Source organism: Geotrypetes seraphini, chromosome 3 (genome assembly GCF_902459505.1).
Source record: "Geotrypetes seraphini chromosome 3, aGeoSer1.1, whole genome shotgun sequence".
NCBI classification, from domain to species: Eukaryota; Metazoa; Chordata; class Amphibia; order Gymnophiona; family Dermophiidae; genus Geotrypetes; species Geotrypetes seraphini.
In genome coordinates, this window is record NC_047086.1 from 15210090 (window position 1) to 15237861 (window position 27772).

A 27772-nucleotide genomic window follows, 5' to 3' on the forward strand; every position below is an offset into this window, starting at 1 on the left:
CTGGCAAGATCCCGAGGAGTAAAACAGATTTTATGCTTCTTATCCTAGGAGTAACAGTGGATTTCCTCAAATCTTCTCAATAATGGCTTATGGGCTTTTGTTTTAGGAAATTATCCAAACAGTTTTTAAATCCTGCTGATTTCACCTTATTCTCTGGCCCGTGATACAGCGCAGGCTACTGCCCAAATGGGAGGTCTACCTAAATACATATTTTTAAATGTTTGAAGGCCCAAGATGCTCTGAAACAGTGCTTGACTCAGTAAAAGAGTGAGGGATTGATTTAACCAGCCAGAAATGGCTCCTGGCCGGTTAAATTGTCTGTTTGGGGTTAATCAGTCATTTTCAGCGGCATTTAACTGGTTAGTACCAAATTGAAAATCAGCTGTTTTGAGCAAACTCAGCACTTCGCCAGTTAAGTGCTGATATTCGGAACTTAACCCTCCAGGTTAACCGCCTAAGTAGGACCACATAAAAGTTGATCCTATCTTTGTGGTAACCTATAGCTGGTTAACTGCTGAGTATAGCGCTTAACCGGCTATGGGTTAGCTGGCTTCGCAAACCCGGAAATCTAGTGCTGGTGCCTGGACATTGCCTGGCATTGAATGTCCAGGTTTAGCACTGGCAGTGGGCAGCCAAACACCGATGGCTGCCGGCTGAAGATCGGGCCCTGAAAAATTAGAATGGGTAATGTGTGAAATGGTTCATATATTACCAGCTGCGCCCTGGGCAATTAACATTTCCCTTCTCTCTTCTCCTCAAGCTTGTCGAGCAGCTACGAAGCTCAGATGAAAAGTCTTCTCAGGATTGTTCGCATGTTTTGCCACGTGTTCCGCCTCGGCCCATCCTCACCCACTAATGGAAATGACATGGGATACAACGGGAACAAGACGCCCCGAAGTCAGGCATTCAAGGTGAGAAGAGCACAGGATGTTTGTAAGAAGCTACAGATTAATCACAGCCAGCGCCCAGTAATCCAAATCCTCCTGAGATATACTTAGTTAAAAGATACCTACCCCAAAACCTGGTGCAATTAAAAGGATGTAATCAGAACCAGAAAAACAGCTCATGATATCTTAGTGTTATTTCATGTTCAATAATTTAATGGCTCCTGGCTGTTTTGTTCAATTGTGCTGAATAAAGGATCTAACATCTTCAGACATATCCTGATGTGTAGTGGCTGATAACTAATTGAAAGCTTGACACTAGACATATAGTACTCAACGGCTTTGCATTGTTTGCTAGATTCAGTATGCATCTCTATTGCTGTCTCCCCACAAAAGAAGGTGAAGGGTGACTATTAAGGGTCAGGTGGGGAGCAACTAACAGCATCTTCGGTGCATTCGAACCTAATGGTTGCAATTTCTCAGTTTTGGATGGAGGTATTAGCAGTGAGCATCATTGCTTCCCTCTGGGTTTCCTTAACCTAGCTTTGGTTTCTGGATCATGCCCTTCTTTCTCAAGGTCCTCCTATATCATGGCCCCCTTGGGTGGGACTAGAGGTTTTAAGGTGGTCCTGACACTGTGAGGAGTGTTCTAAAGGGGAAGTGGTAGTGTTCGATAGACTCTCTCACAGGTGTCATGTTTGGAAGAGTTTTTTGGGGGGAGGGCAGGAGAGTCCCATATTTGACTCTGAATATGCTTCTTCTTAAGGTTCAACAATAATTGGTTACAAGGTCTCCAGCTGTCATGGTGGGGCCTTCTCAACACTATCACCAGGAATATTGTGTTCAATTCTGGTCTCCTTATCTCAAGAAAGATATAGCGGCACTAGAAAAGGTTCAAAGAAGAGCAACCAAGATGATAAAGGGGATGGAACTCCTCTCGTATGAGGAAAGACTGAAAAGGTTAGGGCTCTTCAGCTTGGAAAAGAGACAGCTGAGGGGAGATATGATTGAAGTCTACAAAATCCTGAGTGGAGTGGAACGGGTACAAGTAGATCAATTTTTCACTCTGTCAAAAATTACAAAGACTAGGGGACACTCGATGAAATTGCAGGGAAATACTTTTAAAACCAATTGGAGGAAATATTTTTCACTCAGAGAATAGTTAAGCTGTGGAACGCGTTGTCAGAGGTTGTGGTAAAAGCCAATAGTGTAGCTGGTTTTAAGAAAGGTTTGGACAAATTCCTGGAGGAAAAGTCCATAGTCTGTTATTAAGACATGGGGGAAGCATCTGCTTGCCCTGGATTGGTAGCATGGAATGTTGCTACTCTTTGGGGTTTTGGCCAGGTACTAGTGACCAGGATTGGCCACCGTGAGAATGGGCTACTGGGCTTGATGGACCATTGGTCTGATCTAGTAATGCTATTTTTGTTTATGCTCTAAGATAATGATCACCCTCAAGATCACTTACATATTAAGCCTATTACCTATACCAGAGTTTCTCAAGTTGGTTCTGGAGTACCACCTTGCCAGTTGGGTTTTCAGGATATGCACAATGAATAGGCATGAGATTGGTTTGCATACATTGTTTCCACTGTATGCAAATCTTTTCTATGCATATTCATTGTGGATTTCCTGAAAACCTGACTGGCAAGGGGGTACTCCAGGACTGAGTTGAGAAAAACTGACCTATACCTTTCCTTTTAAACTCTTCATAAGATTGAGCATCTTTTGAAGCAATAAACCTCCCCCATATTTCACTTGTGAAATCGCAGTCTCAAAAATTCAGAGGTGGAGGGTGAATTTTCCCCAATTTTAATCTGTATCGAGCTTTCCTTCTAAGATAGGGAACCTTGTGGGTTAAGGGTATGAACTTTAATTTTGTTACGTCCCTTACAGATTCCATACGCTAGGTGTTCAATCCCAACCCGCAGTCTGGGTATCGTAGGAATTCACATCTTTTTAGAACAAATGTGCACTCCCCTTTGTGGTAAAATCAGTTTCAATTTCTGCAAACAGTAATGTAATGTAATGTAATTTATTTCTTATATACCGCTACATCCGTATGTAAATTGAAAAACCTTTTCAATGCTGATAGAATGCTTTTAAACCAGACAGCTGATGCTATGTTTTCTCTGACAGTTTAAATTCACAGCACCGACAGCGTTCTTTTGACGATGTTACCACATCGCAAACTTGAAGCATTCTATCAGCATTGAAAAGGTTTTTCAATTTACATACAATAGGGTCTCCTGAAGAAGGAATCGAAACGGGGCCACGTAGAGACCCCAAATCTGTTATAAACTGAATTATCAAGCTGCTCTCAATTTTCTCACAGAGCGATGTTCATTTGAAAAGATTTGTAAAGATAAGAAAAAACAAAGTATTTTCATACAAGTGTTTGAAAGACTGTAAAGACATTTATTTATTTATTTACTTTTGTAATCAAACTTGGAGCGTAACCAGAACTAATAAAGTTGCAACGACTGAAAAATATACTTTGGTTCATCACTAGAGGGCGCAATTCTCTTCTTGAAGAACTCTATACCTCTGAGTGACTTTCAAACGTGACGGTTGCAATCCTGAAGTTTGGTTACCAATTTGAATGAGAAGACAGTTCTTTTATTTGAACTCTAATATTTTTCTGACTTCCACTAATATTTAACTATTAGTACCCCAGTGACATTATAAAGAAATACACTGACAGGCAGAAGGCACCAGACTCTGTGAGTAACTCCATTGTTTCCTTTGGGAACTTTGGGGGTAGGTTGGATAACATTTTAAAACCCATTTTTCACAGTTTCTGTGGGTAGGGTTCAGGTTCCCCACCTCCCCACACCCCAAATTGCTATTTTTTTATTTTCCTCGAGACATTTATAGGACTACGCCTCAATTACCACGGTTCCAATTCTAGGCGTCCTCAAGTTCCTGTGCAATGGCTAAGTCACACACAAAAAAATTAGAATAAAAAGTGCCGATGTCAGCTAGGGTGGGCGTGGCTTCCTCAATCGCAGGGTATCTTCTACTATTTTCTCAGTGTGGATTCGACTTTCATCAGTCATTTGTTAATCTTACATTGCCTGCCTCCGGCTTGGTTTCTGGACTCCGGCAAGTCTCCAGCAACAGAGTTTAGGGTCTGCGATATTCTACAGCACCTCTTGGTCTTCGGGATGCTTAAACCTGTTCCAGTACCCCAGATGAGGACTTTGTTGGATGCTCCTTATACTTCCTCGTGCCAGATGGGCTCAGTGATTTGAAGACACATTCTGGTTCTTCTCATGGATTGGGAGGAGGACCAGGAAAATAGAAGCTGCCCTAAAAACATCAGAATCATTGGCTTTCCGGAGAATGTTAAAGACTGCTCACTTTTGTTGAGGCCTGGCTTCCCCAAGCTTTGGGCCTACCTGGCAGTGTGAGTCCAGTCATAGTAGAGTGCATATGCCATGTGGGTCAGTGACGTGAGCATGGTTCTGGGGCTAAACCCCGTGCGGTGCTGGCATGGTTCCATAGCTATGCTGTTAAAGCCAAACTTTTGGATCTGTTTAAAAAATTGCACTCTTTGGAGCATAGATTTTGCTTTTTCAAGATTTCTCCCAGAAGGTAGCTGAGCAATGAAGGGCTATGATGCCATTGTGTTCACAATTGTTCTCTAAAGGTATTAAGTTCACTCTTCAATACCCTGCCAAAGTTCGTGCCACACATAACAATCAATCTTTCACTGCGACTAAACCAGAAGAACTTTGGTGTTTTTTTGGAGAGCATTCCTTCCCCTTCTTGACTGCAGGTCTTCACCGAGAGACATGAGAGACTGTGATATAGTCTGATTAGGCTGCTTTATATATATTTTTTTCTTTTTCTGCCTATTTCTTGACACAATTATTTTTTGCACCCCAATATATGATGCTATGATTTTGATTCTTTCTGTTTTGTTTTTTGGGGTGGCTAAGAGGACTAATTGATGCAGTTGAACTGAATATAGCATTGTTGATTTTGTTTTGTGACCTTGTTGTAGTTATTTGGAGCACTGTGAGTGACTTGGCAATGGATATGGAGGCTCCTTGGCTCACTGGACAGTCAGTTGCCCAGGGTGAGCTGGGGGCTGTCTTGTATTATGTATCTCATATCTTGCAAAGGCATTCTATGAAGTTAGTTTCCTGTTTTCACTATTATTGCAATGTTTCGCTGGGGGGTTCTAGAATTATTGTTGCTTTTGAATTAGTGTGACGGGGGTGGGATGTGAGACTCAATGTATTAAGATGGGGCTGGTGGTGTGGTTGATGCTGTGTGTGGGGATGATGTGTATGGAAGGTAATATGGAGGTGATGGGGATTTGGGGTTTACCGTTTTTGGGATGGGACGGGGATATGGAATAGGAGGGGGTGGAGGCTCTTTTCTTGGGGGGGAGGGGTAGTTGGTGGGGTGGGTAATTGGGAGAGTTTCTGGGACCTTATTTTTCACTGCCGTATATTTTCCTTATGAGTTGCGTTGGCTCAGCTGGGAGGCCGACAGCAGCGCTCTTAAGTATACGCACCTTCTGATGTTTCTGTGCAAGTCCCTTGAGAATGGGTAAGTTCCAAGTAGCGTCATTGAATGTAGATGGGCTCCATTCCTCCATAAAGCGCTCTAAAATTCTCACATTGTAAGAAATTGAAAACTGATGTACAGCTGTTAGAGGAGACCCACTTAAATTCCAAGGAACATAATAAACTGCACATAGACTGAATTAGGGGAGCTAGTTCACGCATCCTATAATGCCGGGGAGGGAGGGTGTCACAATTCTTTTTTTTTTTATAAAAGTAAACCCTGTTTAATGCATAAAGTTATTCAGGACCCAGAGAGCAAATTTGTTATCTGGGTGGGGGAATCTGTGGGTCACAATTATGCTTTCTGCTCAGTGTACGCTCCTAATGTTTACTCCCACAAATTATTTTCCATGTTAGTGGCTGCTCTCATGCCTTTGCAGGATTACCAACTAGGATTGGGTAGTGATTTTAATAGAACTGCAGACTCCCTAATAGACATTAAACCCCCCAAACCTAGGCAGAAAGGGAGCCGGGATAAGAGAGTTAATTTTGTTGTCCAGCAACTGGAGTTGTTAGATGTGTGGAGAATGTTGCACCATGATAATCTTGATTTTACTTACTATTCCCAGGCCCACAAGATTTATAGTTGTTTGGCTTATGTGCTAGTGCAGTCCTATATGTTCTCTGGGGTGCGCAGAGCTGCTATTGAGGATGGGATGGTCTCTGATCTTCCCCTGGTTTGGCTGAATAAGGGGACCCCCTGCAAGAAGATGTCTTTAGTAAAAGGCATATGAATCCTACTTTGTATTTAGATAAGGACTTTTACACTTATCGTGGGCAGCAATTGGAATATTATGTGACTGACAACAATCCCTTTACTGGGAGGCAAGTAAAGCTGTTTTGCAGGTGAAGATTATTAAATATATGGCTCTCAAACACAAAGAGCAAGATCAGAGGCTTTTAGAGCTGGCTCAAGATTTACGCTTAGCTGGAGGGAATTGAATGCAGCCCACCAACGGCATTTTTCTCTTAAGAGGCAAATCAATAAGGTGCTTAGCGCAACCAGCGCGACATTCAGCTCTATAAATATAAACTGCATAGATGGAGCCATAAGGCTGGGAAGTTGTTGACCTCCCTAGTTCATCATCTGGAGGCTAATTACTCGCATAAAAACACCGAGGGGACAGGTGGCCTCTGGAGTCGTGGAGATACAACATCAATTTGTCCAGTTCTACCAAACACTGTATGACAGAGGACATGTGACATTGAGGAAAGGGCATCCTTTTTCCAACATCTAGGGCTTCCCTTTTTAACTCAAGATCAACGTGACTCCTTAAACTCTCCTATCACAGGTGTGGAGATACAGCAGGCAATAGAAGCCTTGAAGTTGGCAAAGCACCGGGTCCTGACAGACTTGGTCCCGGGTATTATAAAATCTTGAATACTAGGATACTGGGCCCTTTTCAAGTTTTATGTAAAGCATGTTACACTACTGGGCTGCCCAGTCATAGACTGCCCCATGCTACTATCGTAGTGTTACCCAAACCAGGCAGGGATAAGGAACAGTTGGGGTCGTACCGCTCTATTTCACTGCTCAATCAAGATATTAAGTTATTTGCTGCGATTTTGTCTGCCAGGCTGGGTAAACTTCTGCCCTTCCTTCATCATCTCGATCAGGCTGGCTTTGTACTAAGCCGTTATGCTTCTGCCAATGTTTTGTTGGTTTAGGCCAGGGGTGTCAAACTCAATCACATAAGGGGCCAAAATCTAAAACACAGGCTAAGTCAAGGGCTAAATTTTCTATTAAGATACTTAGTCTTAGTAGAATTATAGATCCTTCCTCACCCTGAGACACCTGTGGCGCGATCAGGCTCTTCTGTGGAACGCCCTGCTCCAATTTAGGTTTTACACTGGGACTGGGTCCTTCTGCCTACAAATGGGTACTGAGGCAGCATGGTGAGGAGCTTGGAGCACCACTGGCACCGGGGCTGCACAGTCAGGCACTTAGATGCGACACAGTCGCCGAGGGCCACATAAAACGGCCAGGCGGGCGGTATTTGGCCCCCGGGCCTTTTGTTTGACATGTGTGGTCTAGACGGTGTTACAAGGTGGTAGCAGTCAACAGGGGGAAGCCATCCTAGTCAGCTTAGATGCTGAGAAAGTGTTTGACAAGATTCTTATAGATTATTTATTCTGGGTTCTTCCTCGGTTTGGAATCATGGGTAGCTTCTTAACTGGGATTCAAGCTCTATACGATAAGACTACTGTCCAAATTCTGGTTAATGGGGACCTTACCTCTTCTTTTTAGCTGGAGAGGGGCACTTGCCAGGGATGCCCTTTGTTCTCTTATTATTTGTGCTCTCTCTAGAGCCTCTGGCAGTCACTGCGAGGGATCCTAGTGGGGTCTCAGGAGTTTAAGATTAATCTTTTTGCTGATGATAATGCTTGTTTTTTTGAGGGCACTAGGCAGCTGGTTGCTATGATTCAGCGTTTTGGGTCTTTTTCCAGGTTGTGAATCGACTTTGATAAATCTGAGGCTTTGGAGGTCTCTCAGTGATGTGCAGCCTGAGCGGACCCTGGCTTGGTAGAAGGGCAGGTTAAAGTACCTGGGGATCTATTTGCATTTTGACCCCTTGGTAGTGTATAAGCGCAACATTGAGGATAAATTGGCTTCTATTAAATCTTTGTCAACGCTGGAAGGCCTTCCCTATTTCCTTTCTGGGGCGTGTTGCACTTATCAAGATAGTTCTCTTACCTAAGTTATTGTATCTCTTACAAATGGTACCTTTGTGGATTCATGTAGCTGATATTGGTTTGAAGAACAAAACCAAAAAGAATACTGCAAAACGATGTACAAAACACAGGAACTTTATTGGAGTCAATAAAATGCTGTTTGCCAAAGAATGGTTCTTTGTGATAAGAAGGCAAGACCCGACATGGTCCGTGTTTCAAAAAACACTTTTTCCTCAGGGGTCCAAATTATATAATGTCTCACATATCAAGAACCATATGATGATGAACAATGGCGTTGAATTCGAAAAAAACAGTGACGTAAAGCTCCTGTTTTGCTGCTATACATAGTGTGAACTGGTTACTTTTGCATCCTTGTATTATTGGAAACCAATCTGCGTTGTCATATTCAGTTCTCACTGCAGCTTCTTGATTTTCATAGAGGCTTTTTATCAGCTGAGTTTGGGTATTTCCTACCTTTCAAACTGTCCTGTCCTCAAAATCTATCCCCCTTCCCCCCCCGGTAATTACTTCACAGTCCTGAAAAACTCCTTTGTAACTGCTGAACCACACTCTAACCAACCCCTAAAATCTACCACTCCCCTACAACTGTTCCATTATTCTATAAACTAGCCTCCACTCCCACGCCCTCTCTCACCACTCCACAAACTCCCTCCGCTCCAAACTCATTATATATTTATATACTGCAAATTCTCATTCGCATGGCTCAATTGGTTTGCATAACAATTACATCATGATTTGCAAGTGCTACTTATATAAAAACTCAGTCTGATTTTCCAGAACATATTCCTGGAAGTCTCAACAGCCATTTTCATAGCAGAGAGAGCATGGACAGAAGTGAGTGGGAATTGCTCCTGCTCCAACACGCCACTAGACCACCTAGGAAGCAAATTTTAGGTTTCTTTATTTTTGATATACCATCTATCAAAACAAGTGTCTAAATGGTGTACAATATAATGAGATTAAAAAAGAAATAAAAAAAGGTGAGTTAAAAGCAATATCTTATCAAATATTAAAAATACTAGATGAGTTCACATTGACGTACATGGAACAAAAGGAAAGTAGGGGAGGGGAAGTTTTGAAATACATCAAAGTACACTTCTCCCTTCGTATTCATGATTTCGGTACTCACGGTTTCGCTTATTCACAATTTCTCGCATGCTGACTCTGCCCCCCAAAATTGCATCATGAGTAAAGTTCTTTTTCTTTACTGTACCAGTAAAAAAGTTTAGCACTTACCAACATTCACTCTGAAAATCGCTGCTTACATGCTTTTTCCGACAAAATCTCTGGTTCAAATTTTCACCTTGAAAATTGCTGCTTCCCAGTATCCTTAGAGAGAAATGCTGCTTCCCAGCATGCATGGAGAAAATCGCTATTACTGTACCCTGAAAATCACTGGGGATCGCTGGGAATCGCTGCTTACCTGCCATAAGCCCCAAAATTATCTGTGAATCGCTGCTTGCCTGCTATGAGGCTTAAAATCGCTGTGGATCGCTGGGAATCGCTGCTTACCTGCCATAAGCTCTGAGATTATTACTGTACTGTACTTATAGTAATGTATTGTTGTGCAGTAAATATTGTTATTCCCCCCAAATTGTGAATTTCAATAGTAATAATAGTGGATGTTACCCAAAACCGTGAATAACTGTTGAAACGTTATTAGCAGTTTCAATACTAAAAACGCTAACTTTTACAAAAAAACGCAAATAACATATAAAAAGTTATTTGTGGTTTTTCCATATTCGCTGCTATGTTCCGCCCTCATCCACTGCAAATATGGAGGAAAAAGTGTAAAACTAATAAAAAAAAAGGGAGGTAAAGGGAGAATGGTGATACATTAGGGTGGGGTTCGCTTCAAGAGAAGCGTTTTGGTGTTTCAGGGCTTCACGAGAATTAAGGGTTTTAGAAGCAAGAGCTGGGACTAAAGAGTATAGTCATCTTTAATAATAATAATAATAATTTTATGCTTATATACCGCCAAAGCCATAGTAGTTCGAGGCGGTTTACAACAAGAAGAGCTGGACAAGCAGCGAAAATAATTACAATGAAGTCGTCAAATACATGTTTTAAGTTTGGCTTAAAATTTTTCAAGAGAGTTCTCTAATCGAAGATCTAATGGAAGGGCATTCCACAGAGAGGGGGCAATGACTGAAAAAATGGATTTGCGAGTGGTATCGTAAAACACAGTAGGCCTGGGGGGGGGGTCTTTTTGGTGGTTTTGGAAGGGAGGTTAATCGATCCTTGTCTGGGTTGTGGGGAAGAGGAAGGGAATGCTGCTAGTTCGAGGGCACGAGTGCACTGGCATAGGAAGGGTGCAGGCGAGGGGTGGGGGGGGGCGCCAACTTGCTGCCCATGTGAGAGCGCCGAAGCTGATTTGGGCAGCAAGTTGGTGGCTGCTCGCGCCGAAGTTAAAAAGGTACAGGGGAAGGGATGTGTGTGGGGGAGGGGCACCGCCGCTCATCCTCGCTGCGCCATTGCACAGGTGTGCGGCCACTGAAGGTCAGCAGTTCGGTGGTGCTGGCGTAGTAGAAGGAGAAGAAAAAGAAGGGACACTGCTGGGAGACTCGAATATAAAGCCAGACCCCCATTTTTGGGCCCCAAAATCTAGGTTTATATTGGAGTATAATGGTTAACACGCGCACACCCACACCAAGGTACAAACACATGCAGATGAACAAGCAAACCCACAAATTAGTTAGAATGCTTTTTCTAGCTAGACCCTCAGCGCCACCACTCAGAACTCAATATTTCTCATAGTTCTAAGCTTTACGTGTGTCTTCGTCACTGGATCTATTACAAAGAGACACGTAAAGCTTAGAACTATGAGAAATATTGAGTTCTGAGTGGTGGCGCTGAGGGTCTAGCTGGAAAAAGCATTCTAGCTAATTTGTGGGTTTAAATAGTTTAAGCTACCTTGGATAATCAAACAGTGCAATAGCTTGATTGTATGAACAAGAAAATAGAGAGACACGCACACCTCACGTTATGCTGACGAGACAAAAGCGCACGAGACAATCGAGTGCCGACAATACCGAGCAGACAATCGCACGCAGGACATCAGCGCACAGGACTTAAACTTAATTTTAAAGTGCTCCGAGGGGGAGGTGTGGGGAGGGTGTGGGGGGACGCCCCCTACTTAAGTTAGTACTGTTGCCGCTGCCGTTGAGGGGGAGTGTGGGGGGGGAACCCCCACACACATTACAGAAGAAATTCCCTAAAAAAAGGGAAAAACGCCTCTTCCCTCTATAATGGGGGGGGTTCCCCCCCAATACCCCCACCCAACAGCAGCACAAACAGTACTAGCTTAACTGTGGGGGGTTCCCTCCCCAAACCCCCACTCGGAGCACTTTAAAATTAAGTTTAAGTCCGGCGCGCTGATGTCCTGCACACGTTTGTCCGCTCGGTATTGTCGCCGCTCGATTGTCCTGCGCGTTTTCGACTACGAACCCAGATTATATATGCATACAAAGGAGTTGGAAGGAATTCCTTGAGCCGTTTCTCCATTTGTTTTTGATGTGAGAATTGAGCTGGCATTCCGAAGGTCTCTCACTGGGGAAGGGGGATTACAATAACAGTAACAGTGGCACGCAGAACGCAAGTTGGCGAGATTCAGTACGGAGCCATAGTACCAGTAGGTTCAGTTCATTCAGGAGAGAATCAGCCCAAGCTGCTTAATCCAGTTTTACTCTGCAGTGACTAGAAATAGATATGTCACTAACAAACTGAAATGACGTATTTTTGTAGCTATATTCGTCCCAGTATCTCCTGTTTTTACTGGGATCAACATAGCAACAAATTATCTGAAAACTCTGTTACTGGCCAATCAAAAAGAAATGAATGTATATAAATGTAAGGTAATACAGAACAGATTAAATACGTACATAAAGAAAGCTATCCCAGGCCGCAAGCTATCTTAAACTAGCTAGTTCTGAGCTGAAATAGAGCTCAAACAGAGGCCTGCTTTAAAAAGAAAAAAAAAAAAGCATCTGTAGGAACTACTGAATGTTATCTTCTTCGTGGGCTAAGCTTGTTTATCTAGCAGTCATTTCTCTTTTTAGCAAAACCTTGGGATTGCCTCTGCTTTCAGTCCTTCCGACCTGTCAGTCGTCATAAATCTACATTAGAGGGTCGCCGAGTCGCCAAGTTCCATGAAATGTTTTGCTGAAGGAGAGTTGTCAGGATGCCAGTCCTCAATCTGGAGTCATACTGGTTTATCCGTATTTTCACTTTTCCTTGTTGTTTTCTCACTGCACAAAGCTCACATGACTGGAAAGTGAATAATATTTTTGACGGGCCACTACTGTTTTCCTTCAGGGGGTGAAAAAAAAGAGTTCCCATAACAAAACACACAGAAGATGATTTGGTATTTGGCAGCAATGAAGGGCAGCACACATTGATAATCCTTTTAAGAAAATTGCAAAACGTGGGCATCGTTCCCTCTCACCCCTGCTCTTAATTGCAGTCATGTGGTTGGAGGAGACAATTGACGCATCCGTGTACCTTCCTCATGTTATGTACCTGATGACTTTCTAGGTGGGAAGGAGGATTTGCTGTGACTGAAATATCGGATGGCTCGCGAGCCAGGTGGCAGAGGGATGGGCGTTAGATCATTTGCTCTGTAGTTTAATTGAAGAAGAACAGAATGAGGTCTCCCCCCCCCCCTTAACTCCCCTTTTTATTTCTTTTGGTCCATTTGCTGTTAGGGTAGTACACATTCTGGAATTTCTGAAAGTTTATCCTAGAAAATCACTTCAAAAAGCACAGGACTTAAGAAAATCAGGCTGCTCTCGTCTGTAGACTTTGCTTTATCCTGATTTTGCATTCAGGGATTTCAATTAAGGCTGTATTTCAATTTAAATGCTTAATCACAATTAATTATGCAATTATTATCTTTAAGAGTGGACTAACACGGCTTCCACGCCATTTCTTGCAATTAAAGAACAAACTCTTTTATTTTATTTGGAACATCTATGAGGGCAAAAAGTCAAATTTTGGCAAAAAATAACAAACCTTTGTTTATAATGACGGGGGTTGACATGCAGCTTATTTTAAAGAATTGGAAAAATTGGGACAGATGAAATTATTCATTCTGGTGGGAATCCCTATGTTATGTCTTTAAAATGGAAAAGTTTGTGGCCATTCAGAAGGGTTATTATAAAACATTTATGGAAGTTTGGGAACCATTAACTAAATATTGTAAGGATTGATTGATTTATGTAAATGAGGAAAACATACACATCCGGGGAGGGGGGAGAGGGACATGTTTTAGCACTGGTTAAGAGGTATAGATAGGTTGTTTACAGGTATTTTTATGAGTTGTTCAATTGGGAAAATAAGTCTTGTCATTATTTCTATTAAGTTTATTGTGCTGGAATGCACAATTGTAGTTTTGAAAATGAATAAAGAATTAAAAAAAAACCAACCTCTTCCTCCCATCCCCAAGTTGCTATATCTTTTTTTTTTTATCAGTTTTTTGTTCATAATGCACAAGTTGATCAGCTAAACAAGAGAGACATTAACCAATTACATCTTTACATATGCAACTAACAGTAACCAGCTTTCTCATAATATACTTTCCTTCCCTTAATCCCCAGGACCAAAACAAAAACTCTGTGTTTAAGAAGATCTTATCGCTATCTTCCCTCCACGGGTATCTGTGCTAATTAGTTCTTATGGTGTCTCCAGGTTATATGTATGTCCCATATTTTATGATATGTTCTTAGCAGTCAGTTGTGACATTAGTTGCAGGAAGTCCATTTTATTTCTAACCCGTTACAGATCAGACACCATGCCACACTTCCAATTAGCTGCGAGTGCTGCTGTAAATAGAAAGGCTGCTAAGCTGGGCACTGAGGCATTCAACAAACAGCACTGTAGCAGTAAATACAATACAATCTTTATTCATATACCGCCAGTACCTCCATGAAGTTCACAGAGGTTTACATAACTAATTATGAAGATACAAATGATTAAATCGATAAAGAATTAAAAACAAAAAAACCAACCTCTTCCTCCCATCCCCAAGTTGCTATATCTTTCCACGATCACATCAGCTCGGTTGCAAAAATTTGCTTCTTCAAACTTCGCTTTATTCGTTCTCTAACTTCGATTCTAGAGACAGATGCAATCAAAATTCTAATTCATTCCCTAGTTATTTCTCACCTTGATTATTGTAACTCTCTTTATAACGGACTCTCTCAAAAAGAAATTCGACGCTTACAATTAATTCAAAACACAGCAATAAAACTCATCTATAAAACTGGCAAATTTGACCATGTTACCCCTCTTTTGAAGGAAGCACACTGGCTCCCCATTACACACCGTATCACTTATAAAACCATTCTGCTCACCTTTAAAATCAGACTTTCTCACCTGCCTTTATACCTAGATAAGCTCCTCATCCCACAATGCTCAATACGTCTACTGAGGTCAGCCGATCAGAAACTCTTGTCAATTCCTTCTATAAAAGATTTCTTTTACACTAGGAAAATAAACTTTGCAGTAGTAGCTCCAACTTTGTGGAATGCTCTGCCAAAGCCACTCCGATTCGAACAACAACTTGATAAATTTAAGATAAGCCTGAAGACTTTCTTATTTAGCGATGCCTTTTCCTGCGTTTAGATTTTCCCTCTTTTTTTTTTTTTCTCTTCTCTTTCTTTCATTCTTCTTCTTTTTCTTTTTCTCATATTCAGCCAACCGCTTCAATAAAGCGAACCCACCCCATGTTTTACCCTCTTCCCTCTGTCTCCTTTCTTCTTCTAACATGTAACTCTCCCCCCATCCTTCTTACTTTCCCTCACCTTCAAGTCTGTCTAGTCAATGTCCTTGGTGTGCACTTTTATTATTTTTTAAATATTTATTTATTTTTAAAATTTTTATTGTAAACCGGCCAGATACATGTTGATGGTCGGTATATTAAAAGTCAATAAACTTGAAACTTGAACTTGAAACTTAAATATATAGGTCTTTTAAAGAACGATGTTTGTGTGCTTTGCTAAGCAGAAGTTGTCCTACCTTATGCCAATAAAGTTTTATAACCAGACATGCCGGAAGGTCTCCCTTATGCCCCCACTGGCGCCAACACAGTTCAGAGCCTGTTCATAGATCTTGTATTGTTTATATGGGAGTATAGTACCATCTATTGTACACTTTGTATCCATCTCCTATCCCAAGATTGGCAATTCCGGTCCTCGAGAGCCGGTGCCAGGTCAGGTTTTCAGGATATCCACCATGAATATGTATGAGATGGATTTGCATGCACTGCCTCCTTGAGATGCAAATCTATCTCATGCATATTTATTGTGGATATCCTGAAAACCTGACCTGGCTCTGGCTCTCGAGGACTGGAATTGCCTACCCCTGCCCTATCCTCTATGTCATGTCTAAGTTAGATTGTAAGCTCTTCAGATCAGGGACCGTCTATTAATGTCAAAATGTACAGCTCTATATAAGTGATAAGTATTAATAGAAGTATATTGCCCTAGGTACACTAGATAGAGTTTGAGCCTGCCGAGACAGGGAAATATGATAAAGTACCTGAATCTAAAACCACTTAGGATATAAGTGGTATGTAAATAATTAAATAAAAAAGTATTAATTTGAATCAAAGCTTATACATTTTCTCCCAATGCATCTTGTGATTTATGGCCCCTAGTTCTCTATCCCATTGTGCCCTATATGGGGACCTCTCAAAGTAATAGTGCTTGACATAAACGTGATATGCCACCTCTTCCTTTGCCAGTGCAAACGGCCTTTTCCAGACTGAGGTCAAAAAACACCCTTTTATATTAAAAAAAAAAGAGTGAAGCTGAGTGTAAAAATATGAATCTCTCCCAAATAATCTGAATTCATCCTGCAGATGCTCAAAGGGTCTCACCTGGAAGTCATTCCATAATTAACCTAAGGTACGTAATCCTGCATATACTCATTGGTGGCTCTTCTCCTTCTGGAACAAGCTCTGTCACTAAGGGATGGGCGTTTGGGCAAAATATAACCAGTCTGGAAACATTTGGCGCCTAAATTTAAACCAGGTGTTCAATATGGCTCTTAAGAAGGGGTTAACATGATCTAACTGGGCGTCAAAATTCCCATTGGGACCCACAGTAATTTCCACAACGAGATCTCTGGTGTAAATCTCTGTTCTTGTACAATTCCACTTTATTCCCAGACTAGTGGGTTGTTTACTTTCTTCCACCAGGGTTCTGTAGGAAGCCTCAAACATTTGAAGCTTTTACCCCCTCCTTCTCATACCTTACCACTGAGAATGCTCCTCTGGACTCCAGTCCAAATTCCTACAGGCCAGGCTATAGGAGCTTATCTGTACTGCTCGTGTTTCTTTTTGTGATTTTTCTTTTTTTTTTTTTTTTTCAGTAATTTTTTTCGCGGTTTCACCCTCGTGCTGTGGAGGTTCCCTGCGGGGACATCCTTGCAGTGGGAGATCGCAGACTGTTGGAGAACATCTGATTTGGGGGGATGGGATAGGTTCATGCCTCATTTCTGGTGGATGGCTGTCTGATGTGTAGCCATGTTCCACGTGCGCTGCAGCCTGCAAAAGGGGGCGAGGTTCACCCAGATGCGGTGCTTTCTACTTCTGGGGAGGTCCTTCAAAGTGCCTTCTGCCCCAACTCCTGCGAAATTGGCATCTGGGGGCCCTGGGGAGTGTGATAGTGGCGTTTCGGCGAAATGCAAGCGTGAATCCGGTGAAAAACTTCATAAGTCTTCCAAGCATTCCAAATTGGATTTTGTGAATAGGCTTTATTAGGCATACTTAGTTAAAAGGTCTCTGCCTTCCTCCAGCTTCTGGGCCAGTTTCAGGGACTCTGCTCTGCTGGACCAGAGTATTTCCCCTCCGGAGTGTAAGATGGTGGTGCTCGCAGTTGCGGTGGGCACGCTTTCGATTCCTATGCTTTCACTGGGCGATACTACGGCGGCCAAGGATGTTGCAAACCTTGCGGATTTCCACTATCCAGATCCATGTGGGACCCATAATTTGACGGACGACCCCACAGTACGTAGATTTTTCAAGCCTGCACACCTTATGGATTTAATTTTTGAATTTCTGCAAGAATTGAAGCTGCAGTCAGATCATCTGGTTACTGCTGAATGTTCTCTCATGAGTGACCAGAGGCCACAATTTTGCCTGTTTTCCTGATAATCTTTTCAGATATCTGGGACAATCTGGAAGGTCCACAAAAATACCTCCCTTTTATTCAATTTTCAAATTCTTAATTAGAAACAGTGATGAAGTTTTCTCATATCAGACTTATCTCCATTGATCACACATTTAAAGTTCTTTATAGAGGAGAGGCCTCAGATCCCCGTGCATTGTCAGTGATTAACTATACAACAGCACTAGATAGGGAACTAACCTCATCGGCACTCTCCCCCTCCTGCCTAATTTTAAGATAATGTATATCAAAAAAAACTCTCAAAAAAACTGATAATAAACTTAGCTTCAATTAGGCAGGGAGTTCTTATGAATTCTTATATCTCTCAGCTTCTGTTTTCTTTGCTGTGGTCCGTTCCTGCCAACGTAAAGCTAGCTGGCGTTTTGCTGTATAGCTGCGTCAGGGCAGTGGACTCCTGTGAAAATAATGCAAAACACAGCGCTATTAGAGTAAGACCAATGCCAGAATACTCCTCTCCGTACTTCTACTTACTCGGCGAATGTATGAACGCTCAAAATGGCAAAGATGGCCGCCGCTTTGAACTGCCCAGTTTTATACTACTAACATATGACATCACATGGGAGGAGCCTGATTGCAACATCCAATGGTCCGAAAGGGCTTGCATCTCCTATTCTTTGAATGGGAAACTGATGATCACTGTGTTAAAATGTCATTAGCCATAAAGTTGTTCATTTCAAAGTCAAAAAAATTGTTCATTTCAAAGTCAAAAAAATATGTGCCACTCTACTTTAGCATTTAATCCTTTGGGCTCTTCGGTGTCCAAATGGAAAATCCATTCCTGTTCTTTCTGCATGAGGATCGCCTATCTCCTCCTCTGGTTGTAAGTGGCACATGATCCAGGACCATACACTGAAATTCTGTACAGACATGATTCGCTGACAAATAATGTTGGACCAAAGGTTCCTCAAGTCTTCTACATGCCAAACTACTCCGATGTTCCCCAATCCTGGACCGAAAAGATCGAATGGTCTGTCCTATGTATAATTTCAAACATGGACAGACTATAGCATAAACCACATACAAAGTATTGCATGAAGTTCTGTGTTTTAAACGCCATCTTACCCCTGTTTGAGGATGGAGAAAGTGACCTAGTACTTCTACTGTTGTCTAACAGGTCTTACATTTACCACATTTTGTATGTCCCGCATGCACATCTGTTGAATTGATTCTAATAGCAGTGTCGGATGGACATAATATTTCCTTTGGCGACTATAGGCTACCCTTAAAGTTATCGCTGCAAACAGTGGTTGTAACTGAACAATTAACCAATGCTTTTTAATTATTTTTGTCATCTCTCCTATTCCTCCTCCAAAGGTTAGTACACAAGTAGGGCACCATTCCTCTTTTTGTTTAGGTTTCCTTTCTAATAAAAATTCCCTGTTTGCATATCTGGCTCTTGTATAGGCACCCTTCAATACTCGTTCTGGGTATCCTCATTGTTGCAACTTACATTTTAGCTCTTTAGCCTGAGTTTTGTAATTTTCTAAAGTGGAACAATTCCTTCTATATCAAAGGAACTGTGAAATTGGGAGACTATCTTACAATTTACCTGGATGACAACTAGTATAGTGCAAAAAAGTTTCTATCTGTGGATTTGTGATGGACCTTAGTCTCAAATCAAGTATCTGTCTTTAAAATATCTAGATCTAAAAAAGATATTAGTGATGTGTGCTTTACCATACTAAATTGAATAGCTGAATGCCTATTGTTAAGCCACTCATGAAATTCATCCAAACGCTGTTCTGAACCCACCCATAATAGAAAAACATCATCTATGAATCGTACCCACAACTTGATATGGTCTGAAAAATTATTCTGTTGTATCCACTGTTCTTCAAAAGCTTTCATATATAAATTCACCATTGAGGGCGCCATGGTGGCCCCCATGGCTACGCCTGATATTTGTTTATAGAATTGACCTTCATATATGAAAAAATTGTTCTTCATGACCACTTCACTTAACCACAGAATGACCTCAGTCGGGACTCTCCGATCTCCCATTCCTTTATCTAACTCACATTTAATCACTTGAAGAGCTTCGTTCTGTGGAATTACTGTATATAAGGATTTTACATTTAATGTGGCCATATATGTGATATCATTCACCTCAGTGATCATCCTCAATTTATTCAAAAAGTCACTGGAATCTTGTATGTAAGAAAAACTATAGTTTGTGGATTTATGATTGATCTCTCTTTATCCTATATACATTGTTTTTGATCTACAATCTGGAAGGTCCCCTGAAATGTGCTCAGGCCATGGCGAGGCTTTATCCCATGGCCGATGGTTTTAATGAGTGCTTTGTAGTATGAGTTTTTAATGCAGTTGGGTAATGCTTTCATTCACTGCAAACTATAATGATACATCCTTGAAGCTTCGAGGCATGCAGAGCCTAGCCTTTAGTAGGCCATCTTGGGTGATGATGTAATCACTCCCCCGCTATATCTCTCTAATCTAATCTAATCTTCCATTTGTGAGTCGCACAAACCTATACAAACTCAAGGCGACAGATCAAAGAGGAAGTGGGGAAGTAGTAGGAGGGGGGGAGCATGGAGAAGCAAGGGGAGGGGCCTAGAAGTAGGGGGTGCAATACAGAAGCTGAAACAGTTAAATGTCACAGAGGTGGATCTTCAGGTTTTTCCTGAATGCGGTGTAATTTGTCTCTTTCCTGATTGCTTCTGGTAGTCATTCCAGGTTTTTACACCCAGATAAGTTAGCATAGAGTGGAAAATTCGCTTGTAGTGGAGGTATTTTGTGGACGGCAGGTTTAGTTGAATTCTGTTAAGGATTCTTCTTGATGTCGACCAAACAGTAGAAAACAGTTGGATGAGAGGGGCTGCTGAGTTTCCGTATAGAATCTGGTGTAGAATACATGAAGTTTTGAAAATTATTTGTGATGATATTGGCATCCAGTGTAGTTGCCTGATGAAGGTTGTGATTGAATCATATTTTTTTAATTTGTAGATTAGTCTAACGGCTGTGTTCTGGATGGGCTGCAGTTTGTGGATAAGAGTAGTGTTGATGCCAAGGTAGACGGAGTTGCAATAGTCCAGTTAAAGTAAAACCATCATCTGAACGATCAGAGCAAAGTGATGTGGGTGGAAGTATGGTTTTGTGAGTCGCAGTTGACGCATAGTGTAGATGGTCTTTATCTGAAGGTTAGAGATTTGTGGTTCCATTGTGAGAGTCATCTAAGATGCAGCCGAGTACCTTGGTGGATTTTTCCATTGTGATAGTGATGCCTGATGAAAGAGTGAGATTAGATATGATGTTCTGTTGTGCGGTGCGGAAACCAATGGCTTTGGTCTTGGTGGCATTCAGTTTCAACTTGTTGTTCGTTGCCCATGTCCAGTATCACTCTTTCTTTTCCCTCCCCTCCACCTCCAGGTCCAACATTGTTCCTGCTCTCTCTTCCATCTTCCCTTCATCTGTAGTCCAACATCACTCCCTCTCCATCCCATTTTACAGTATCTCTTTCTCTCCCTGTTCCTCCATGCACTGTCTGGCATCTCTCCCTCTGCTCTCTTCCTCTCCCCCCACCTGGGGTTTGGCATCTCCTTCTCTCTTTCAATCCCCTGGTAAATTTTAAAACATGCCTTGTAGAGATGGCAGTAGCAGTGCTGCCGGTGACCTGCTCTGGAACTTTTCCTTTGACGTGCCCCACACCTGGGAAACAGGAAATTGAATCACAGGGGGTGGGACAGGTCAGAAGGAAAGTTACAGAGCAGGTCACAGGTGGCTGACATTTCCTTCTAGAAAACTTGGGAGGGAGAGGAGATTGAAAGAAAGGGGAGATGCTGAACCATGTGTGGGGAAGGGAGAGAAGTGATTAATTTTATTAGCTATCAGGGGTGTCAAACTCATAAGGGGCCAAAATCTAAAACACAGGCTAAATCATGGGCCAAATTTTTTTATTAAGATATTTAGTGCTCCTTTTACGAAGGTGCGCTAGCCATAAAACTACTGCCTGCTCAAGAGGAAGCAGTAGCGGCTAGCGCAAGGGGCATTTTAGCGCGCACTATTCTGCGCGTTAAGGCCCTAACGCACCTTTGTAAAGGAGCCCTTAGTCTTAGTAGAAGTATAGATCCTTCCTCACCCTGAGACATTGCTACTGTAGGGCTGAATTCAGGAACTTGGTGCTGGCAGCATATGAACATCACAGAATCCGAAGGCAATGAATAAGCTGCAACCTGAAATGTATTGGAGTGGCTGGGGACAGTTTTGCATTAAATCGTGCTTGAGAGGGTCACCCAAACCAAGCTCTGTCCCTACCCCCTCATCTCCCCAGCTACTGAAGCTATGTGGAGCAAAACTTTAGCTGGGCCATGAGTATAGAACTAGCTGTTCACCTTCTGATACCACAAACTTTCTGCACTCACGCTTGGATTAGAAGCTCCTCAGAGATGGAACAGTGATTGATCTTGGACGGCAGCAGTGATGTAATCTGTACAGAAGGGATTTCAAAACGAGAACAGCAAACTGAAAACCGCTTAGCAGGATTTTGCAAAATCCTTTTGTTATTGGAAAAAAGATCTAATTATTTTTTATGATGAATCTATTTTTGAGTAATTGATGTAATACTGGTTTTGTTTTTATCTAAGGATGATGGGTTCCCCCCCCCCCCTTTCTAGTTGATATTTGTCCTCTACAGTTATTAAGCTGCTGAATTTTGCTTGCTGTATGGTGCCCTCTTCTGGCCAAAATGGAGTAGGACTATATTGTTTTATTTCCCATGTTAACTGACCTTTTTACTGTATGTTAAAGATTTTTTTTTCCTTTTAGGTTTTGGAGTTCTGTGGCTAAGTGCAGTAGGGCACTTGAAATGTTAAATACCAGATGAATGGATTCAGTCTTGTTTGTCAAGTAGGCAGAGAAGTGTAGTTCAGTCAGATTGGTTGGTAATGGGTCAGAGGGTCCCACAAGATCGGTCGGTGTTATCAGCCACACTTTAAAGTTCATATAAGCATCCTTTTTAACTATTTAGGGATATCTCAAAAGAACTATGGAGATGATGATAGGATCAATCTTCCAAGTGTTGATACTACTGAGAATAAAAAAATTAACAACCAAAGGTTACAAAAATCAAAACAAAATCATAAAACTGTAGATGTAAGACTGGAAAAATATGTCAATTATCTCTTGTGGAAGGAGGAAAGCCTCAGATCATGTGTCCATTTTCACATGCCAGCCCACTGGCCATTCAACTAATGAGGACAACAATTTCAATCACTGGCCAACCTCCACCACCCTTAATTGATGTGCAAAAATCATGCTGTGCAAACTTGGATTGATAATATATAAATATCAAAAGTGTAAAAATCACTTATCTTGATAATGTCAGGCAACTTGCATTAGACTCATTCTGATTCTGACGAGCTCGTTTCACAATCTCTTCCTCGGAGAATTAGAGAAACCATAAAGTATTTGCAGTAACAAAGCTGTATCCCAACAGCTCACACAGCCCATGTCATCTAACATATCTTTAATAATAGCTATTTTGGGGGGTTTGGGTGGGTCCCCCAGACTACGTAAGCCACCTCTATGCAGCTATTATTAAGCCACCTCTATGCAGCTGTTTCTAAGAGTGGCCAATCCAGGTCACAAGTAGCTGGCAAGGTCCCAAGCCATATGTTAAGCAGCTGAATAAGAAGTCATTTTTTCAAGATTACGGCAGAGTTTTGTATGGTGACACATCATTTATTCTTTCACAACTGTGTAATATTTCAAGCAAGGCTTTTCTCTGTTCTGATCTTTTCCTGGGGGTTATCAAACAGGTTAAACTCAGTACTGTAAGCATATAACCACCAGAATAGACCCACAATTCTTAAATCTTCTTTAAAGTAGTAGCTCAAAACAAGGAGAAAAAAAATGACTGACAGTTCAGTTGCTTGGAAAGAATGCAGTCTGTACTAGTAACCAGAGTTCACTTTCAACCAGTGGACTGGAAGAGTAATTTCAACACATGCTGAGTGGAAAGGCTGTGGTTTACAATAAGAATGGGTTCAGTAGGAATGGGATTTTATTTATTTATTTAAAAAAAATTTTATTCCGCTTAAAGCCTAAGCGTGGAGTGGAATGGGTACAAGTGGATCAATTTTTCACTTTGTCAAAAATGACAAAGGCTAGGGGACACTCGAAGTTAAAGGGAGCGGATAGCGTAGCTGGTTTTAAGAAAGGTGTGGACAATTTCCTGGAGGAAAAATCCATAGTCTTATTGAACATAAGAAAAGCCGCTGCTGGGTCAGACCAGTGGTCCATCACGCCCAGCAGTCAGCTCACGCGGCAGCCCCCAGGTCAAAGATCAGTGCCCTAACTGACACCAGCCCTACTTGCGTTTGTTCTGATACAGCAGGAACTTGTCCAACCTTGTCTTGAATCCCTGGAGAGTGTTTTCCCTTATAACAAACTCCGGAAGATCGTTCCAGTTCTCTACCACTCTCTGAGCCTCTGCTTGACCTGGATCGGTAGCATGGAATGTTGCTACTCCTTGGGTTTTGCTAGGGACTTGGATTGGCCACCGTGAGAATGGACTAATGGGCCTGATTGACCATTAGTCTGACCCAGTAAGACTATTCTTATGTACCTAGATGACTCCAGCAATGGCTCATACTTTTCAAGCTTATAGCAGCAGCCTGTTTCTCTCATTTCAGCTCCAACTTCTATGGCTCCTTATTTCTGTTTGTTCTTATATGTTATATAAGTAACTGGCACCTCAAACTTGATTTGGCTAGTCATAACTGCTCTTTTGGATCTCTCATTATTATAGTCATTTGCTAGTGACTTTGCAGATCATCTATTCAGTAGGTCAGTGATAGGCTGCTTTACACACCATCTTTGTTATTGCAGTATTCTTAGCCATCAAGTTCAGTCTGTTGGACTCTCAGCTCTGGCCTTGCTTGTCACATGTTAGTTTTGGCTGCTTCGTTCTGGAAAGGAGGTTAAACCCAGGTGTCCATTCAAAAAAGAAGTTTAGTCCTGCCAAAATAGGGACACTGCTTTGCTACAATCCAATCACTCTGAACTTGTCTGGTATGGATGAAAAGGAAGAAAAAATTATGTTCTTACCTGATTATTTTCTTCCCTTGCAAGACATCTGACACCTTACCAAGCTCCCCGTTCCCTGCACTCTGCTCAGTACCACCTGTTGGTTTGTCCCACATCTAGGCAAATTACATGTGATTACACTTGTTCTTCAGCTTTCTCAGTTGTTGGTAGAAAACTGGAACGCTCTTCCAGAGGCTGTTATAGGGGAAAACACCCTCCAGGGATTCAAGACAAAGTTAGACAAGTTCCTGCTGAACCGGAACGTACGCAGGTGAGGCTGGACTCATTTAGAGCACTGGTCTTTGACCTAAGTGCCGCTGCGGGAGTGGACTGCTGGGCACGATAGACCACTGGTCTGACCCAGCAGCGGTAATTCTTATGCTTTACCCTCCAATCTACATCTCCAGAATTCCGTTCAGCATTTCTCTTGAATGATGTTTTTCTTCATTCCTGAGTCAGAGCCTTTTATCCCTCCTTGTTACTCACCTCTATTCTACTTGTAGTTCATTTTCTCCCTGCGTTACCTTTTCGTACCTGTTCTACAATCACCCTCCCTTCTTTTTCCTCGTACTACAGAAGGGATGGACTACACCTCAACAAGGAAGGAGCAAGAGTTTTGGCAGGCAACATGAAGAAAGCAATAGAGAAGGCTTTAAACTGAAGGACAGGGGAAAGCCGACAGTCGACCACCGGTCGATGGTACGGACAACAGGATGCCCCGACGTAGGAACAAAGGACTACTACTCATACACAAGAGAGGTCGACCTCACAGCCAACAAAGGAGAACAAGCAGGAAGGGACAACTCAGACACAGGAGGGGATGACCACACAGCAAACATGGGAGATAACACAGGAGCAGTAAAGGATACCGTAAATGAAACTGTAAGGACAGCCAAGAGTAGAAGGTCCAAAAAGGTAACACGAAGGGAACTTAGATGCATGTATACAAATGCTAGAAGTCTAGGAAAGAAAATGGGAGAACTAGAGACGATAGCAAGACATGAGAACATGGATATCATTGGCATAACAGAAACATGGTGGAATGAAGAAAACAAATGGGACACAGTACTACAGGGATACAAACTATATAGAAGGGATCGAGAAGGGCAGAAAGGTGGAGGTATTGCCCTATATGTTAAGGAAGGAATAGATTCTGTTGGAATGATTACAACAGACAGGAAAGAGAAGCTGGAGTCCCTCTGGATCAAAATACCTGGTCAAAATGGCGCAGATACAAAAATTGGCCTTTACTATCGTCCCCCAGGACAGGCGGAAGACACTGACTCAGAAATGATGGAGGAAATCAAACAAGTATGCAAGACAGGCAATGTAGTTATATTGGGAGACTTCAATCTCCCAGGAATAGACTGGAAACTAGGAGCCTCCAACTGCGGCAAGGAGGCAAAGTTCCTGGAGGTGCTAGGGGATTGCTTCCTGGAGCAAATGGTAAAAGAGCCGACAAGAGGCGACGCCACCTTGGACTTGGTCCTAAATGGTCTCACGGGACCGATAACAGAAGTAGAAGTCATGGCTCCACTGGGAACGAGTGATCACAATGTAATCAACTTTAAACTGGACATCGGGAAAGGGAAACATGCCAAAACCTTAACCACCACCTTAAACTTTAAAAAGGGTAAATACGATTGCATGAGAGCCATGGTAACAAAACGACTCGAGAAGATGGTGGACAAACTTGAAACAGTAGATCAGGCATGGTGCCTATTGAAAAATACTATTGCAGAAGCGCAAGATCTCTACATTCCGAGGATTTCTAAAGATCGGAGAACTAAAGGCAAAGGAAAACCGGCATGGCTTACCATACATGTGAAGGAAGCCATAAAAGAAAAGAAGGACTCTTTCAAAAAATGGAAATGCATAAAGACAACCGAAGCCTGGAACAAACATAAAGATGATCAGAAGAAATGTCACAAGGCGGTGAGGGATGCCAAACAGGATTATGAGGAAAAAATAGCCCAGGAGGCCAAAAACTTCAAGCCCTTCTTTAGATACGTGAAAGGGAAAAAACCTGCAAGAGAGGCAGTGGGACCCCTGGATGACCAGGGAAGAAAAGGGTACATCAAGGAAGATAAACAAATCGCAGACAAACTAAATTCCTTCTTTGCGTCCGTCTTTACGAAGGAGGACACCTCAACAATACCTGAAGCGGAGAAACTGTTTACAGGAGAAATAGAGGACAGCCTCACCACAGTTGAAGTGAACTTAGATCAGATATACTACCAGATCGACAAACTTAAAAGTGACAAATCCCCTGGACCGGATGAAATTCACCCGAGAGTCTTGAAGGAATTGAAGGTTGAAATCGGAGAGTTATTGCAAAAACTTGCAAACCTGTCAATCAGAACTGGTCAGATACCAGACGACTGGAAGAAAGCGAACGTCACGCCAATTTTCAAAAAAGGATCGAGAGGAGAACCGGGCAATTATAGACCTGTGAGTCTTACGTCTGTCCCAGGCAAGATGATTGAATCACTGATCAAGGATAGCATAGTTCAGCACTTGGACACACACGACTTGATGAAACCCAGTCAACATGGATTCAGGAAAGGGAAATCGTGTTTGACGAATTTACTCCAATTCTTTGAGACCGTGAACGAGCAAATTGATAGTGGAAAGCCGGTGGACATAATATACTTGGACTTCCAGAAAGCGTTCGACAAAGTTCCACACGAAAGACTTCTCAGGAAACTACAAAGCCATGGCATAGAGGGAGATATACAAAGATGGATAGGCAAATGGCTGGATAACAGGAAGCAGAGAGTGGGCATAAATGGGAAGTTCTCCGACTGGGAGATAGTGACTAGTGGTGTACCCCAGGGCTCAGTACTTGGACCGATCCTTTTTAATATTTATATCAATGACTTGGAAAACGGAACATCCAGTGAGATCATCAAGTTTGCAGATGACACAAAACTCTGCCGGGCAATCAGATCGCAGGAGGATAGTGAGGAACTCCAGAGCGATTTGTGTCGGTTAGAAAAATGGGCGGAGAAATGGCAGATGAAGTTCAACGTGGAGAAATGCAAGGTAATGCATTTAGGCAGTAAGAATAAGGAATACGAGTACAGAATGTCAGGTGCAAGTCTGGGAAAAAGTGTACAAGAAAGGGATCTGGGTGTACTGATAGATAGGACCCTGAAGCCGTCAGCACAATGCGCGGCAGCGGCAAAGAAGGCAAATAGAATGTTGGGCATGATAAAGAAAGGAATCTCGAGTAGATCGGAGAAAGTTATAATGCCGCTTTATAGGGCAATGGTCAGACCCCACTTGGAATACTGTGTCCAACATTGGTCTCCCTACCTAAAGAAGGATATAAAACTGCTGGAGAGGGTGCAGAGACGAGCAACCAAACTAGTGAAGGGTA

General features: G+C 42.2%; 1 protein-coding gene across 4 annotated transcripts in view; it reads left to right on the top strand.

Annotated features, from left to right (window-relative positions):
- Positions 1 to 27772, top strand: part of HACE1 (HECT domain and ankyrin repeat containing E3 ubiquitin protein ligase 1) — a 293187-nt gene that overhangs the window by 141837 nt on the left and 123578 nt on the right. For all 4 annotated transcript variants that reach the window (XM_033937256.1, XM_033937255.1, XM_033937257.1 and 1 more), the window contains one exon: positions 761 to 911. In XM_033937256.1, coding sequence (XP_033793147.1) covers positions 761 to 911 — 151 coding nt within the window. The remainder of the gene's footprint in view (positions 1 to 760; positions 912 to 27772) is intronic.